This window comes from Loxodonta africana, chromosome 9 (genome assembly GCF_030014295.1).
Source record: "Loxodonta africana isolate mLoxAfr1 chromosome 9, mLoxAfr1.hap2, whole genome shotgun sequence".
NCBI classification, from domain to species: Eukaryota; Metazoa; Chordata; class Mammalia; order Proboscidea; family Elephantidae; genus Loxodonta; species Loxodonta africana.
Window position 1 is genome coordinate 32,960,843 of NC_087350.1, and position 14,304 is coordinate 32,975,146.

At 37.9% G+C, this 14,304-nt stretch overlaps 1 protein-coding gene across 5 annotated transcripts in view; it reads right to left on the minus strand.

The window, feature by feature from the left end:
• Positions 1-14,304, minus strand: part of VPS13A (vacuolar protein sorting 13 homolog A) — a 265,017-nt gene that overhangs the window by 148,130 nt on the left and 102,583 nt on the right. For all 5 annotated transcript variants that reach the window (XR_010322961.1, XR_010322960.1, XM_064291207.1 and 2 more), the window contains 3 exons: positions 13,198-13,330; positions 10,378-10,495; positions 2,328-2,466 (listed from right to left, as the gene is read on the minus strand). Coding sequence is in view for 3 of the 5 variants with exons in the window: in XM_064291207.1 (XP_064147277.1) it covers positions 2,328-2,466; positions 10,378-10,495; positions 13,198-13,330 (390 nt within the window). In the remaining 2 variants the exon portion in view is untranslated. The remainder of the gene's footprint in view (positions 1-2,327; positions 2,467-10,377; positions 10,496-13,197; positions 13,331-14,304) is intronic.

Below are 14,304 nucleotides of genomic sequence, written 5' to 3' on the forward strand. Positions count from 1 at the left end.
GTTCCCTGAATAAACTGAATGGTTCGAAGGCCAGTGTAGCAGGGGCGGGGGTTTGAGGACCATGATTTCAGGGGACATCTAAGTCAACTGGCATAATAAAATCTATTAAGAAAACATTCTGCATCCCACTTTGAAGAGTGGAGTCTGGGGTCTTAAACGCTAGCAAGCAGCCATCTAAGATGCATCAATTGGTCTCAACCCACCTAGATCAAAGGAGAATGAAGAACACCAAGGACACTAGGTAATTACGAGCCCAAGAGAGAGAACGGGCCACATAAACCAGAGACTACATCATTTTGAGACCAGAAACACTAGATGGTTTCTGGCTATAACCGATGGCTGCCCTGACAGGGAACACAACAAAGAACCCCTGAGGGAGCAGGAGAGCAGTGGGATGCAGACCCCAAATTCTCATAAAAAGACCAGACTTAATGGTCTGACTCATACCAGAAGGACCCCGGTGGTCATGGCCCCCAGACCCTCTGTTAGCCCAGGACAGAAACCATTCCCGAAGCCAACTCTTCAGACATGGATTGGACTGGACAGTGGGTTGGAGAGGGATGCTGGTGAGGAGTGAGCTTCTTAGATCAGGTGGACACTTGAGATTATGTTGGCATCTCCTGCCTGGAGAGGAGATGAGAGGTAGAGGGGGTTAGAAGCTGGCAAAATGGACATGAAAAGAGAGAGTGGAGGGAGTGAGCAGTAATTGAGAGTATGTAGCAAGGTTTGGGTAGCAAGGTGTATATAAGTTTTTATGTGACTGACTGGATTTGTAAACTTTCACTTAAAGCACAATAAAAATTATAAAAAAAAAAGAGAAATGAAGTTATGATACATGCTACAACATGGATGAACCCTGAATGCATGCTGAGTGACATAAAAAAAGTCAGACACAAAAGGAAAATCATTATTATGATCCCACTTATATGAAATATCTAGGATGGGCAAAAGCATAGAAACCAAAGTTTATTAGTGGTTACCAGGGGCAGGTAAAAAGGGGAAAATGGGGAGTTACTGCTTAAGGGCCGTTGAGTTTCTGTCGAGGGTGATGAAAAAATTTGGAAACAGACAGTGGTGATGGTTGCACAATATGGCGAATGTAATTAATGTCACTTAACTAAACATGTAAAAATGGTTGGAATAGCAAATGTTTTGTTGTACATATTTTAACACAATTAAAAAAAAAAGGGAATGTGAAAAGGCAAGCCACAGGGTGGAGAAAATATCTGCAACATGTAACTCTAATGGGCTTGTATACAGAATATACAAAGAAATTCTATAGATCTATAAGAAAATTTTTTTATAAGAAAAAGACAGATAATCCAACAGAAAAAAGGACAGAAGGGTTTATCCAGCATTTCATAAAATCGTATATCCAAATGGTCAGTGAACATATGAAAAAATGCTCAACATTATATAAGTACATACCTAGTAAACCAAAAAAAAACCAAACCCACTGCTGTCGAGTCGATTCCAACTCCTAGCGACCCTATAGGACAGAGGAGAACTGCCCCACAGAGTTCCCAAGGAGCGCCTGGCGGATTTGACCTGCTGACCCTTTGGTTAGCATCCGTAGCAATTAACCACTGTGCCATCTAGTAGAATGTCCAAAGTAAAGAAAACCGATAATACCAAACACGGCAAGGATGTAGTGCAATTGGAACTCTCATATACTGATGGTAGGAATGTAAATTACTATTACATACTTTAGGAAATGGTTCAGTGTTATTTTGTAAAATTTGGACCTATGTACACTTTCTAATCCAGCCATTTCACTGTTGAGTATACACCCAACAGAAATGTGTACTCATGTGCACTATAAGTCATATACACAAATATCCACAGCAGCATTATCCTTAACTGCCAAAACTGCAAACAATCCAAATGTCCATCGATACTGGAACACAAAAATATACTGTGGTACATTCATAAAAGTGAGTATTATATAGCAATAAAAATAGAAGAGTAAAGAGCTTACATACATATATAAATATACATACACATATATGTGTATGAGCATTTGCGTTTAGTATGTGCCATAAACATTTTATGTAAACTACAGAAGCAGAGGTTAACAATGTTACCACTGGAGAGAGGGTGGTGGCTGGACAAGCGAGAAAAGATAAGACTCACTCATTTTATACATTTGTTTACTATTTTCACTTATTATCATGTCATCAATTTCTTTTTTCAAAATGTGATTTTTGAACAGTCTATTCAAAATGATTGCCATATTATTTTATCTGAAATTTCTGTGATTGTTTCAAATATTATTTCCAGAGTTCCTTTTTTAATTCACATTTTTATTAATTTTGAAAGCAACAAACCTCAACTGATTTAGCAGGGTCAGATACATCAGGTGCAGGTTCAGGTTTTGGAATGCTTTCAACTAATTCCATAATCCCTTGCAGTTTTTTATCCGAGACTCGTAAAGAAATGAGAGGTAACTTTCCAAAAATCTTGAATCTGTTTCAAAAAGACAGAAATCATTGTAAAGCAACTGTCATTATAATTTAAGTGCATTAAACAAAAAGAAGACTGTTCCTCTGAAATTACTCAAATATAATAAATGTAATTTCAAGCATTAAAAATTATCCACATAGTCCATGACCCAAATTACCCCCCAATCTCTACTCCAATGTCCATCTTACCTTACTGACCAGTCTCAACAGATAAGCTAACCTCATCACATTCCCAAGGCTTATTTTTTGATGTCATTACATTTATTGTCCCACTATTATTTGCCAATTACAGCTGACGCTTAATATTTATCAAGTGCTTACTATGTGATAGGCACTGTGCAAAGTACTTTATATGAATTACTGTAAGTTGCCCTCACAAACTATAAAGGCAGACAACCTATTTCTGTCTCCCATTTATAGATAAGGAAAATAAGGTTTAGCATGTTCAAGTAACTTATCCAAGAGATTATATTTCTAAAACCATGATCGAAAACCAGATCTGAGTGTTTTATTACTTTATTCTTTTAACTGCATTAGCAGTCTCCTTGCTTACAGATACAAAATAAAGATTTAAAGGGAGATGGACATTAAAGAGAGAAAAAGTTTTTATTCACCATTTTTATGCCTGGATTTTTTCCTAAAACTGACTTTTCCAAATTACACACATTGACTACTGAGGTTATCTTTCTAAAAATATAACTGAATTCCTACAAAAGTCTATAAGTTTCTTTCACCTACAATAGCCTAGATATTTAGAGTTAATCCCAGGCATCCTGGTTGAACTTAGTTACACATTACGGATCAGTCCTATTACTGTAGCTAATCTTTTCAACTGTCAGTTTGTTGCACTGTGGTGGCTTGCTTGTTGATATGATGCTGGAAGTTATGCCACTGGTATTTCAAATACCTGCAGGGCGACCCATGTTGGGGAGGTTTCAGTGAAGCTTCCACACTAAGACAAGCTAGGAAAAAAAACCTGGCAATCTAATTCTGAAAAAATTGGCTAGTGAAAACCTCATGAATAACACTGGAAGCAACACTGAAGGATTCTATGCTCTGGCGGGGCTGTGGCTAAACATTCAGCCAAAAAGTCGGCAGTTTGAATCCACCAGCCGCTCCTTGGAAACCGTATGGGGCAGTTCTACTCTGTCAGCAGTTCAAATCCACCAGCCACTCCTTGGAAACCCTACAGGGTAATTCTACTCGGTCCTACAGGGTCACTATGAGTCAGAATCTACTCGATGACAACGGGTTTAGTATTTGTTTTTTTATGCACTAAAAATTCAACAACACAGAAAGCATCGAAAGAAGATAGAAGGAATACAGAGAGTCACTGTGCCAAAAAGAATTGGTCAACATTCAATCAAACCATATCAGGAAGTAGCATATGATTAAGAACCAATGTTACCAAAGGAAGAAGTCCAAGCTGCACTGAAGGCACTGACAATACTGTCCAATACAGTGCCAGAAGATGAGCCCCTCAGATTGGAGGGCACTCAAAATACGACTGAGAATGAGCTGCCTCATCAAAGCAGAGTCGACCTTAATGATGTGGATGGGGTGAAGATTTTGGGACCTTCATTTGCTGATGGGGCATGACTCAAAATGAGAAGAATCTGCTGCAAACGTCCTTTGATAATTGGAATGTGGAATGTACAAAGTATGAATCAAGGAAAATTGGAAGCTGTCAATAATAACATGAAACACTTGAAGATCGATATTTAAGATGGTTAAAGTTGTGTGTCAACTTGGCTGGGCCATGATTCTCAGTGGTTTGCCCATTATGATACAATTTGGCAGTTAGGTAATGATATAATCAACTCCAAGATGAGATCTGCTATGAGAAGCTAATCAGTTGAAAAGGAGTTTCCTTGGGGGTGTGGCCTGCCTCCAGTATGTAAATGAATGATCCAACAAGGCTCTCGCTCTGGATCTTGCATCTGATTCATCCTCATCTGACTTCCAGTTCCTGGGACTCAAGCTAGCAGTTTACATGCTGATCTCGGGATTGATCGGTCTCCACAACCTGTGAGCCAGTGTCAGCTGTCTGACCTGCCGATCTTGGGTTTGTCAGCCACTGAAGCTACGTAAGTCAGCAGAAGCCTCCAGCCTGACACCTGACTGATGGACTCGAGACTTGCCAGCCTCTACAACTGTGTGAGCCATTTCCCTGAGATAAATCAATCTCTCTCTCTCTCTATATATATATAGATACACTTCACTGATTTTACTTCTCTAGAGAACCCAGCCTAAGACAATATCATAAGCATTAGTGAGTTGAAATGGACTAGTATTAGCCATTTTGAATTGGACAATCATATTTTTTTTTTATAGTCTACTGTGCTGGGAATGACAAACTGAAGAGGAATGGTGTTGCATTCATCAACAAAAAGAACATTTCAAGATCTATCCTGAAAGACAATGCTGTCAGTAATGGGATAATCTGCATACACTTACAAGAAAGCCCGGCATTGATAATCATGGTGATTGGAATGTGAAAGTTGGAAACAAGGAAGAAGGATTAGCAGCTAGAAGAAATGGTCTTGGTGACAGAAACAATGTGGGAGACCACATGATAAATTTTGCAAGATTAACAACCTATTGATTAAAAATACCTTTTTTCAACACCATACACAGTGACTATGCATGTAGACCTCACCAGACAGAACACACAGTAATCTAATCCACTATATCTGTGGAAAGCTATGGTGAAGCTCAATATCATCAGTCAGAACAAGGCGAGGGGCCAAAAGCAGAGCAGACCATTAATTACTCATATGCAAGTTCAAGTTAAAGCTCAAGAAAATTAAAACGAGTCCACATGAGCCAAAATATAACCTTGAATACATCCCACCTAAATTTAGAGATCATTTCAGTACTAGATTTGATGCACTGAATAAATAGACTAAGACCAGACAGCTTGTGAAATGACATCAAGGACATCATACATGAAGAAAGCAAAAAGTCATTAAATAGAAATAAAATGGAAAAAAAGAACAAAATGGATGTCGTAAAAGGCTCTGAAACTTGCCCTTGAATGCAGACTATCTAAAGGAAAAGGAAGAAATTATTAAGTAAAAGGGTTGAACAGAAGATAACAAAGGGCAACTAGAAGACAAAGTAAAGTATTATAATGAAATCTGCAAAGCCCTGGAGTTAGAAAATCAAAAGGAAAGAACACGCTCAGCGTTTCTCAAGGAGAAAGAACTGAAGAAAAAATTCAAGCCTCGAGTTGCAATACTGAAGGATTCTATGAGCAAAATACTGAACAACACAGGAAGCATCAAAAGATAAAAATATACAAAGTCACTGTACCAAAAAGAATTGGTTGACCTTCAACCATTTCAGGAGGTAGCATATAATCAAGAACCAATGGTACTGAAGGAAGAAGTCCACGCTGCACTGCAGACACTGGCGGAAAACCAGGCTCCAGGAAATGATGGAATACCAATGGAGATGTTTCAATAAACGAATGCAACACTTGAAGCACTCACTCATCTATGTCAAGAAATTTGTGGGACAGCTACCTGGCCAACTAACTGGAAGAGCTCCATGTTTGTGCCATTCCAAAGAAAGGTGATCCAACAGAACACGGAAATTATCTAACAATATCATTAATATCACATGCAAGTGAAATTATGCTAAAGATAATTCAAAAGCAGTTGCATTGAGAGGAAACTGCCAGAAATTCAAGCCGGATTCAGGAGAGGATGTGGAACGAGGGATATCATTACTGATGTCAGATGGATCTTGGCTGAAAGCTCAGAATATCAATATAACCTGCGTTTTACTGACTATGCAAAGGCATTCGACTATGGGGATCATAACAAATTATGGATAACATTGCAAAGAATGTTAATTCCAGAACACTTAATTGGGCTCATGTGAAACCTGTATATAGGCCAAAAAGCAGTTGTTTGAACAGAACAAGGGGATACTACGTGGTTTAAAATCAGGAAAGGTGTGCAAGAGGGTTGTATCCTTTCACCATACTTATTCGATCTGTATGCTGAGTAAATAATCCAAGAAGCTGAACTATATGAAGAAGACTGCAGCTTCAGGATTGGATGAAGGCTCATTAACAACCTGCAATATGCAGATGACACAACTTTGCTTGCTGAAAGTGAAGAGGACTTGAAGTACTTACTGATGAAGATCAAAGCCTACCTCAACATAAAGAAAACAAAAATCCTTACAAATGGACAAATAAGCAACACCCTGACAAATGGAGAAAATGTTGAAGTTATCAAGGATTTCATTTTACTCAGATCCACAACTAACGCCCATGAGAGCAGCAGTCAAGTAATCAAACAACGCATTGCACTGGGCAAATCTGCTGCAAAAGACCTCTTCGAAGTGTTAAAAACCAAAGATATCACCTTGAGGGCTGAAGTGCACCTGACCCAAGCCATACTATTTTCAATTACCTCATATGCTGCAATAACTGGACAATGAATAAGGAAGAATTGACTCCTTTAAGTTACAGTGTTGACAAAGAATACTGAATATACCATGGACTGCCGGAACAAACAAATCTGTCTTGGAAGAAGCACAGCTAGGATGCTCCTTAGAAGTGAGAATGGGGAGACCTCATCTCACATACTGTGGACATGTTATCAGGAGGGACCAGTCCCTGGAGAAGGACATCATGCTTGGTAGAAGGTCAGCGAAAAAGAGCAAGACCCTCAACGAGATGGACTGACACAGTTGTTGCAACGATGAGCTCAAATATAGCAACAATTGTGAGGATGGTGCAGGACCAGGCAGTGTTTCATTCTGTTGTACAAAGGGTCACTATGACTCAGAACCAACTCAACAGCATCTACTAACAACAACAACCGTCTTTTAAATTTCTTTAAATATGCAAGTTGTATAACCTAAACGTGATGCGTGCCAAAAGAATACCACCTACCATATATATATCACAGAACCTCCTTTAATTTCCCTTATTCAGCTTAAACTTCGAATGAAGATGTCTTACACTTGTAGAGTTTCAGGATTTTATATAACGAATTTATACTGCTCATGACTTAAAAAAATTAAAATCAAATTACCTCTTAGATTTCATCTTTATAAATCATTATAGTATCTTGCCTGTGATTATTTTAGTCACACTTCTCTGGTCCTAGCCTACAGCCATTTTAGCATGATTAGGGTACTATCTAAAATGCCTTTCCTGATGTATTTTCAATTTTATTGGTCATGTTTGGCTCCAACACACTGGACCAGGGGTTGGCAAACTACAGCTGTGGGTCAAATCCAGTTTGCTGCCTCTTTTTACAGATAAAGTGTTATTGGAACACAGTCATTTCCACATTGTTGATGCCAGGTTTTGTGCTACCACAGCAGAGTTGAAGAGTTGTGACAGAGGCCATATGGCCTTCTTACATAAAATATTTATTACCTGCCCCTTGATAGAAAAAGTTTGCCAATCCCTACACTGAATTAGTATCTCTCACAATGTCACATCACATTTCATTATCTATACATAAAGATTTTTAAATTAGCTATCATAATTCCGATAGCACTATCATAATTCCTGGTGAACTATATTTCCCGCATCATAGGACACAAATCTCCCCTACTGATAGAGCAAGTGCAAAGCAAAATAAAATACCTTTCTCTTCCCTCAGAAGAAAATCACCTCCTTTTTTCTGGTACCTGTAACTTCCTAAATTGTAGTATACTTGCCAACCAAGAAAGAAAATTCTTTATACGATGTTAAAAAGTAAAAATAAAAAGGCCATTCATACTCATGTTTACCATAGGAAACCACACACATCTTTGCTCTTTATCATCACAGGCTGAGAAGCTTTACAAGAAATATCGCTGTTATTGCTAGCTGCTACTGAGTCCCTCTGACTCATGGCCGCCCCTTGTATAACAGAGTGAAATGTTGCCAGGTCCTGCATCACCTTCATGATTGCTGGTATGCTCGAGTCCATTGTTACGGCCACTGTGTATTTTCAATGCTTTCCAGGCACATCTTCCAGCACTATATTGGACAAAATTTTGTTGTGATCCGCAGGGTTTTCACTGGGTACTTTTTTGGAGTAAACTGCCAGGCCTTTCTTCCTCCTATGTCTTAGTCTGAAAGCTGTACTAAAACTTGTCTACCATGGGTGACCCTGCTGGTATTTGAAATACCAGTGGCATAATTCCCAGCATCATAGCAACATGCAAGCCACCACAGTATGACAAACTGATAGACTAGTGGAGGACAAGAAATAGTAAACAGTAAACGGGCAGGAAGACATCTGGTAAGGAACAAAAGAACATAAGCCTTGCCTTTGCGGAATTATGAAAAACAACAGAATGTACAGGATGGCTTTCTTTCCTTCTCTCCCTTAATCCAAATTTCTGGCATCCCTCTACCTAAAGACTCTCAGAATCCATTATGATTTTCTAGGAAAAGAAAGCCTAGGAGAATAAGATTTGGGACTCTGGACAATGTTTGCTAGAGAAGAGACTCCCCATATGTTAAAATTTTGTCATCAAAGAAGGCTATGAGTTTCATTTAAGTCTTTCTCTTCCACATGGTAAGAGTAGTAAGAACCGTATGGGAAAAGGCCAGGCAGCCCCTACTTCTCTTTCCTTCTTCCTCCTACACTTAACTAAGCATGAAGCCTTAAGCACTACCCTCTGAGCATTCTCTTGTTGTTCTCCTACTAACAATTCTCCTGGGGCTGTTTGGGAGTTGTCAGATGAGTGTTTGCTTATATCTTTAAATAGATCTGTGGCTTGGGTTTGAGTGTTGGCAGGGGACAGACAAGGCTAGCTTTAGTCTAAAACTATTCAGGCCTAAATCAGATAAATGATCCAGTCTAGTTCAACAGAGTTCTCTCCTTGTGGGTTCCTGGAGCCACAGCTTCAGTAAACAGTAAAGATTATTCTGCTACGCAACAGCCAACCTCTCTTAGGGACCTTGAGTGTAGAAGGTGACTCACTGTAGGCACAATTTCCTAGCCACAGCATCTAACAGCACCCCAATCTCACTCAGGTATTTTTTAATTCAACATAGTCTACAAGCAAGAACATCAAAATTTCCCCTTCAGTCGACCACAGTCCTGAACCTCTCTTCTTCTACTCCCTAGCATGATTACCATTACAATTAGTTACAAGACAATAATCCAGTGTCTTGGACTCTGAGAGCTATCTGGTAGTGGTAAGCATACAAAATAAATGGGAGGTTTACCTTATTAAGTGCAGAGATTAATTAAAACTGAGACTGGTTAAGAACTATATTAAAATTCTTCTTGGTCCGGGGCTAGTGAAACTGTATCTCACACAGAAATTTTAACATATAATTCAAAATAAGTGTATTAGCAAACCACTGCTACTAATATTTATTGAACAAATCAACCAACATATAAGTGAATGGAACTATTTATATTAACCCAACCAGGCAATTCCATTTTGATTTTTTTTCATATTTTCACATCTCTGAAATTAGAGTAAACCTTAATGACTTATATTAATCACTATAAACCTGACTCAAGTCCAGTATTTAAGATTTGTATTTACTTCTACCAGTCCGCTTGGGAAACTTAAAATCTGAGAGCGGTTCAAAATTTCTCTGCTTGAGCTGTTGTGTTACTACACAGCAAACCAAGACAGGTTCACTGGAGAGAGTTTTTCTCCTTCCCTCTTGCTGTCCCTTTTCCCATTTATTTCTTTTCCACCATTACACTAATGGTGCCATCCTTGGGGGACCTAATTTTATTCAGGGAACTCCTATTAGTTTTCCTATACCAGACTTTTTTTTCTTTTTTTAAGTGAAGCATAAAGTTAGTGATATATCTTATAATATCTTAACAGTCAATGAAATACAGTACTTCCTTAGTTACAAAATTACTGAGAAAATCAACAATCACATGGAATAGGCAATACATACTTAAAAAAAAAAAATACATACTTAGGCATCCTTAAATCTGTGACAACCATGGCCTTAGAAAGTTCCACGTTGAACTGCATAGGTATCAAAATATGCTGTGTAGATACATTGAGTTTTCGTGCTTCTTTCCAGTTATCACCTAAGTACAGAAAACTGCATATTTATCACATGTAAAATGTGAAAAACACACAAGACTTAAAATTACTAACAATACTTCACAGTCACACATGGGGGGACTCTAACTGCTCATAATATCACATTCCCAGGTACTCACGAGCTGCAGGTAAACTTTTTTCCCTTTCATCATTTTTCTTCTGTTCTTTCACAGGACTTTATGGTTTAATAGGAAAATACTTACAAAAAAAAAAAATTTTCCACTACTTATCCACTGACTTTCACCACACCAATCAGATACCTTACCTAACCAACGTGGCTGTAAGGTAATAACGTAGAAGGTAGAAGAAAGTGAAATTCTTTAGTGATAACTGATAAAACTATCACCCATGATTTATAACTGGCATTCCTCTAGGCAAAATTTAAACCTTCCTTTAATCCTCACGACAGCCCTATTAATGATGTATAATAATCCCATTTTAGAAAACAGACTCAGAAGAACTGATTGCTTGCCTATGATCAAAAGGCTAATTAATGGCAAAGCTGAAATTTTCACCCAGGTCAGCTAACATGGGACCCTATGACAATAGTCCCTGCAGTGACACAAGCCTGAATGTTCAGGAAGTAATGGTTAAATAACTGACAGCAGAGCCGCAGGACATTATCTACACAAGAAGATCATGAATTCAAGTGCTCAAAACAATGCTAGCAAATAAAGGAAAAATCAGGATACAAAACTAGTAAATCACGTAAACAATGAATTCACGAGTACACATGAAACTACACAGGCACGTCCTGTACACTCAGAGGGACATAGCTGAAAAAGATACTAAAAGGATATACGACAAAATAGTCACAGTATTTGTATCTGAACAGTAAGATAAAGGATCATCTTTTTTTTTATTGTCTAGATTTTCCACAATGGGCATATATTACCTTTATGGTTAGAAAAAAAATTAATATATAAAAAAAATTCACGGGATTTATATAATGTCAAGCATTTTCCTAAGGAGCCCAGGTGGCACAATGGTTCAGCGCTTGCCTGCTAGCCGAAAGGTCAGGGGTTCAAAGGCATCAGAGACTCCATGGAAGAAAAGATCTGGCAATCTCCTCCTGTAAAGACTACAGCCTAGGAAACCCTATAGGGCAGTCCTACTCCGATGTATGGGGTCACTATGAGTCGGAATCAACTTATGGCACACAACAACAAAAACGCATTTTCATATGCATTATCTCATTTGAATCTAATAATCCTATGAGTCAGATAAAATCCTCACTCAAGAAAAACCAAGGCCAGGAAAGATTAAACTCTTGGAGATAGGTGATAAAATTAACTTTATTACAATTTTTAAATTTCCACCAGTATGGAGATAAATTAAATATTTCCTTCACTTCCTATTTTACGAATTAAAAAAATAAGATGTTTAGAAGCATGTGTTTCAGTATTTATCAAGACAGTCTATGTCAAACAAGTATACAAAGTAACTACCGTGTCAAAAAGCCCTGCTCAATAAAAGATGCAATGATTTAAGAATGGTTAATGCTTACTGAAAACAACTCCAAAGAAGCCATTTAATAAACAATAATGTTCAGATAATAACTATGAAATACATTAAAATTTCTTTCCAAAAGCATCTCAATATCTTAAATAATAATTTAGGTATGGTTCACGGACTTGAAAAACTAGTGACCAAATGTATCATTCAAACGTACCAAAATATAGTTATTTAATTCCCTGAAATAAATTTATGGACTTCCTCTAAAAACAATTTACATTTACCACCTTCCATACCAACTGGGAGACGTGAAAAATAGAAGTCAAGTTCATTTCCTTAAAGCAAATATAATTAGAGAAATAAAACCAAAATGCTCCAGTCATATACAATTGTAATAGCCACTACTGTAGATTCTCACTGCTTCTGCTTTTATCAATTACTTAGATAATTAAATTTTTACCATAGACATACAGAGCAAGATCTCAAACTCTGTTGAATTATCTGAATGTTCACTAACACTTTAGGAATTCAGAAGCAGTACGGCACAGTGAAAGAGGGGTGAATTAGACTGGGCTCTATTACTACTTTAGTGGCTCTTGTCAAGTGAAATTCTGACTCTGTTGACCCGACCTAAAAAAACTAGAACTGAATTAGAGACTCCTATCTGGTAGATCAAAGTGAATGGGGTACAGGTGTACCTAAGATAGTTACCTTCCTCAGTCAGTGTGTGGCTATCTATGGCCTGGGGCTGTCAAGAGCTCCTAGGCTGTTCGCATCCGGCATTGAGCAGCCTCTTCTGGTTACTCCAGTGCATCACACAAATATCATTTTCAATTTGTGCCAGTGTTTTCCAACCTTGATGAAAGGTTGGAACACTGCTCTAGATCAGAATTTCTCAGCCTCAGTACTAACATTTTGGGCCAGGTAGGTCTTTGTTGTAGAGGACTGCCTGTGCATCATACGTTATTCAGCAGTATCCCTGGTCATACCCACAAATGCCCCTCATACCGTGACGGTGAAAAATGGCTCCAGACATTAACAAATGTTTCCTGGGAGATAAAATCACTCATAGTTGAGAATCACTGGTCTAAATAACATTTACTATCACTTCTCATTAAAAAATAAAAAAGCTAATGAAACATTTAGGATGAAGGTCTTCACAGAAATTATCTCAAAACCTAATTCATCATTTCAGCAAAATCAATCAATACATAACGCGTTTCATACTTACCAGCTCTGCTGTAAAGCAGCTGTATGCTTGTAAGCTGAATATCAAATGTATCATAAGCTCTACGCATTATCTCTTCAAGACTGGCCTCGCCTGGTTTTACATCTGGTAATTCCGAACGATTTTTACTTGTCACCTTAAAGATAATTTTAACAGCTTAGACTATCTAAAATACTTCAAATTAGAAAGTTTTTAATCTTTCAGAGGCATATTATAAAAACTTGAGAAGACAAGCTCATAAGCTGACATACATTAAAAGGCTGTTAGAAATGTCCTTATCCATGAAAGATATTTAAGAAAATCAGATATAAAGTGAATTTTACATATTAAATTATATTTTCCATTTATTTATATTAAAAGAGGGGAACCAAGTCAGTGGTGGAGAATGATACATCTACAAATTCTTAAAGTCTGATAAGAAGCTTTTTCATTAAAAGCAAGATCAAGGGACAAACTTAGATTCCAAAATGTTTCTATGGCACAATGACAGGTATGTAGATAGCTTCATACTAAGCAGTAGAAGGGCCCAGGATTAGGTATTAGGAGAGCTGAATTTTGTTCCAACTGTGCCGTTTATATGACCCCAGGCAAGTCATATTTGTAGTCCCCTCTTTCTTGGCATACCACAAACATAAAGCTGTTGCCATCAGGTCAATTCTGACTCATGGCAACCCCACGAGTTACAGAGTAGAACTGCTCCATAAGGTTTTCTTGGCTGTAATCTTTATGGAAGGAGATCACTAGGCCTTTCTTCTGCGGTGCCTCTAGGTAGGGTTGAACCACTAAGTTAGTGGCTGAGTGCAGTTTCCACCACCCAGGGGACTTTTGCATACTATACATATTTCACTTAAACCTGGAGATTCCACAGCAGTATATAAAGATCTTATTCATATGTGTACCTATATGTATTTTATACATTTTTGCATATATATGCAAATATATGTATATTGTGTTACGTGTGTATATGTGTTTGTGTGTGTGTATACACACACACATACACACACACACTTAGGAGCCCTGGTGGTGCAGTGGTTAAGTACTTGGCTGCTAACCAAATGCTTGGCAGTTCTAACCCACCTGCTACTCTGAGAGAGATGTGGAGATCTATTT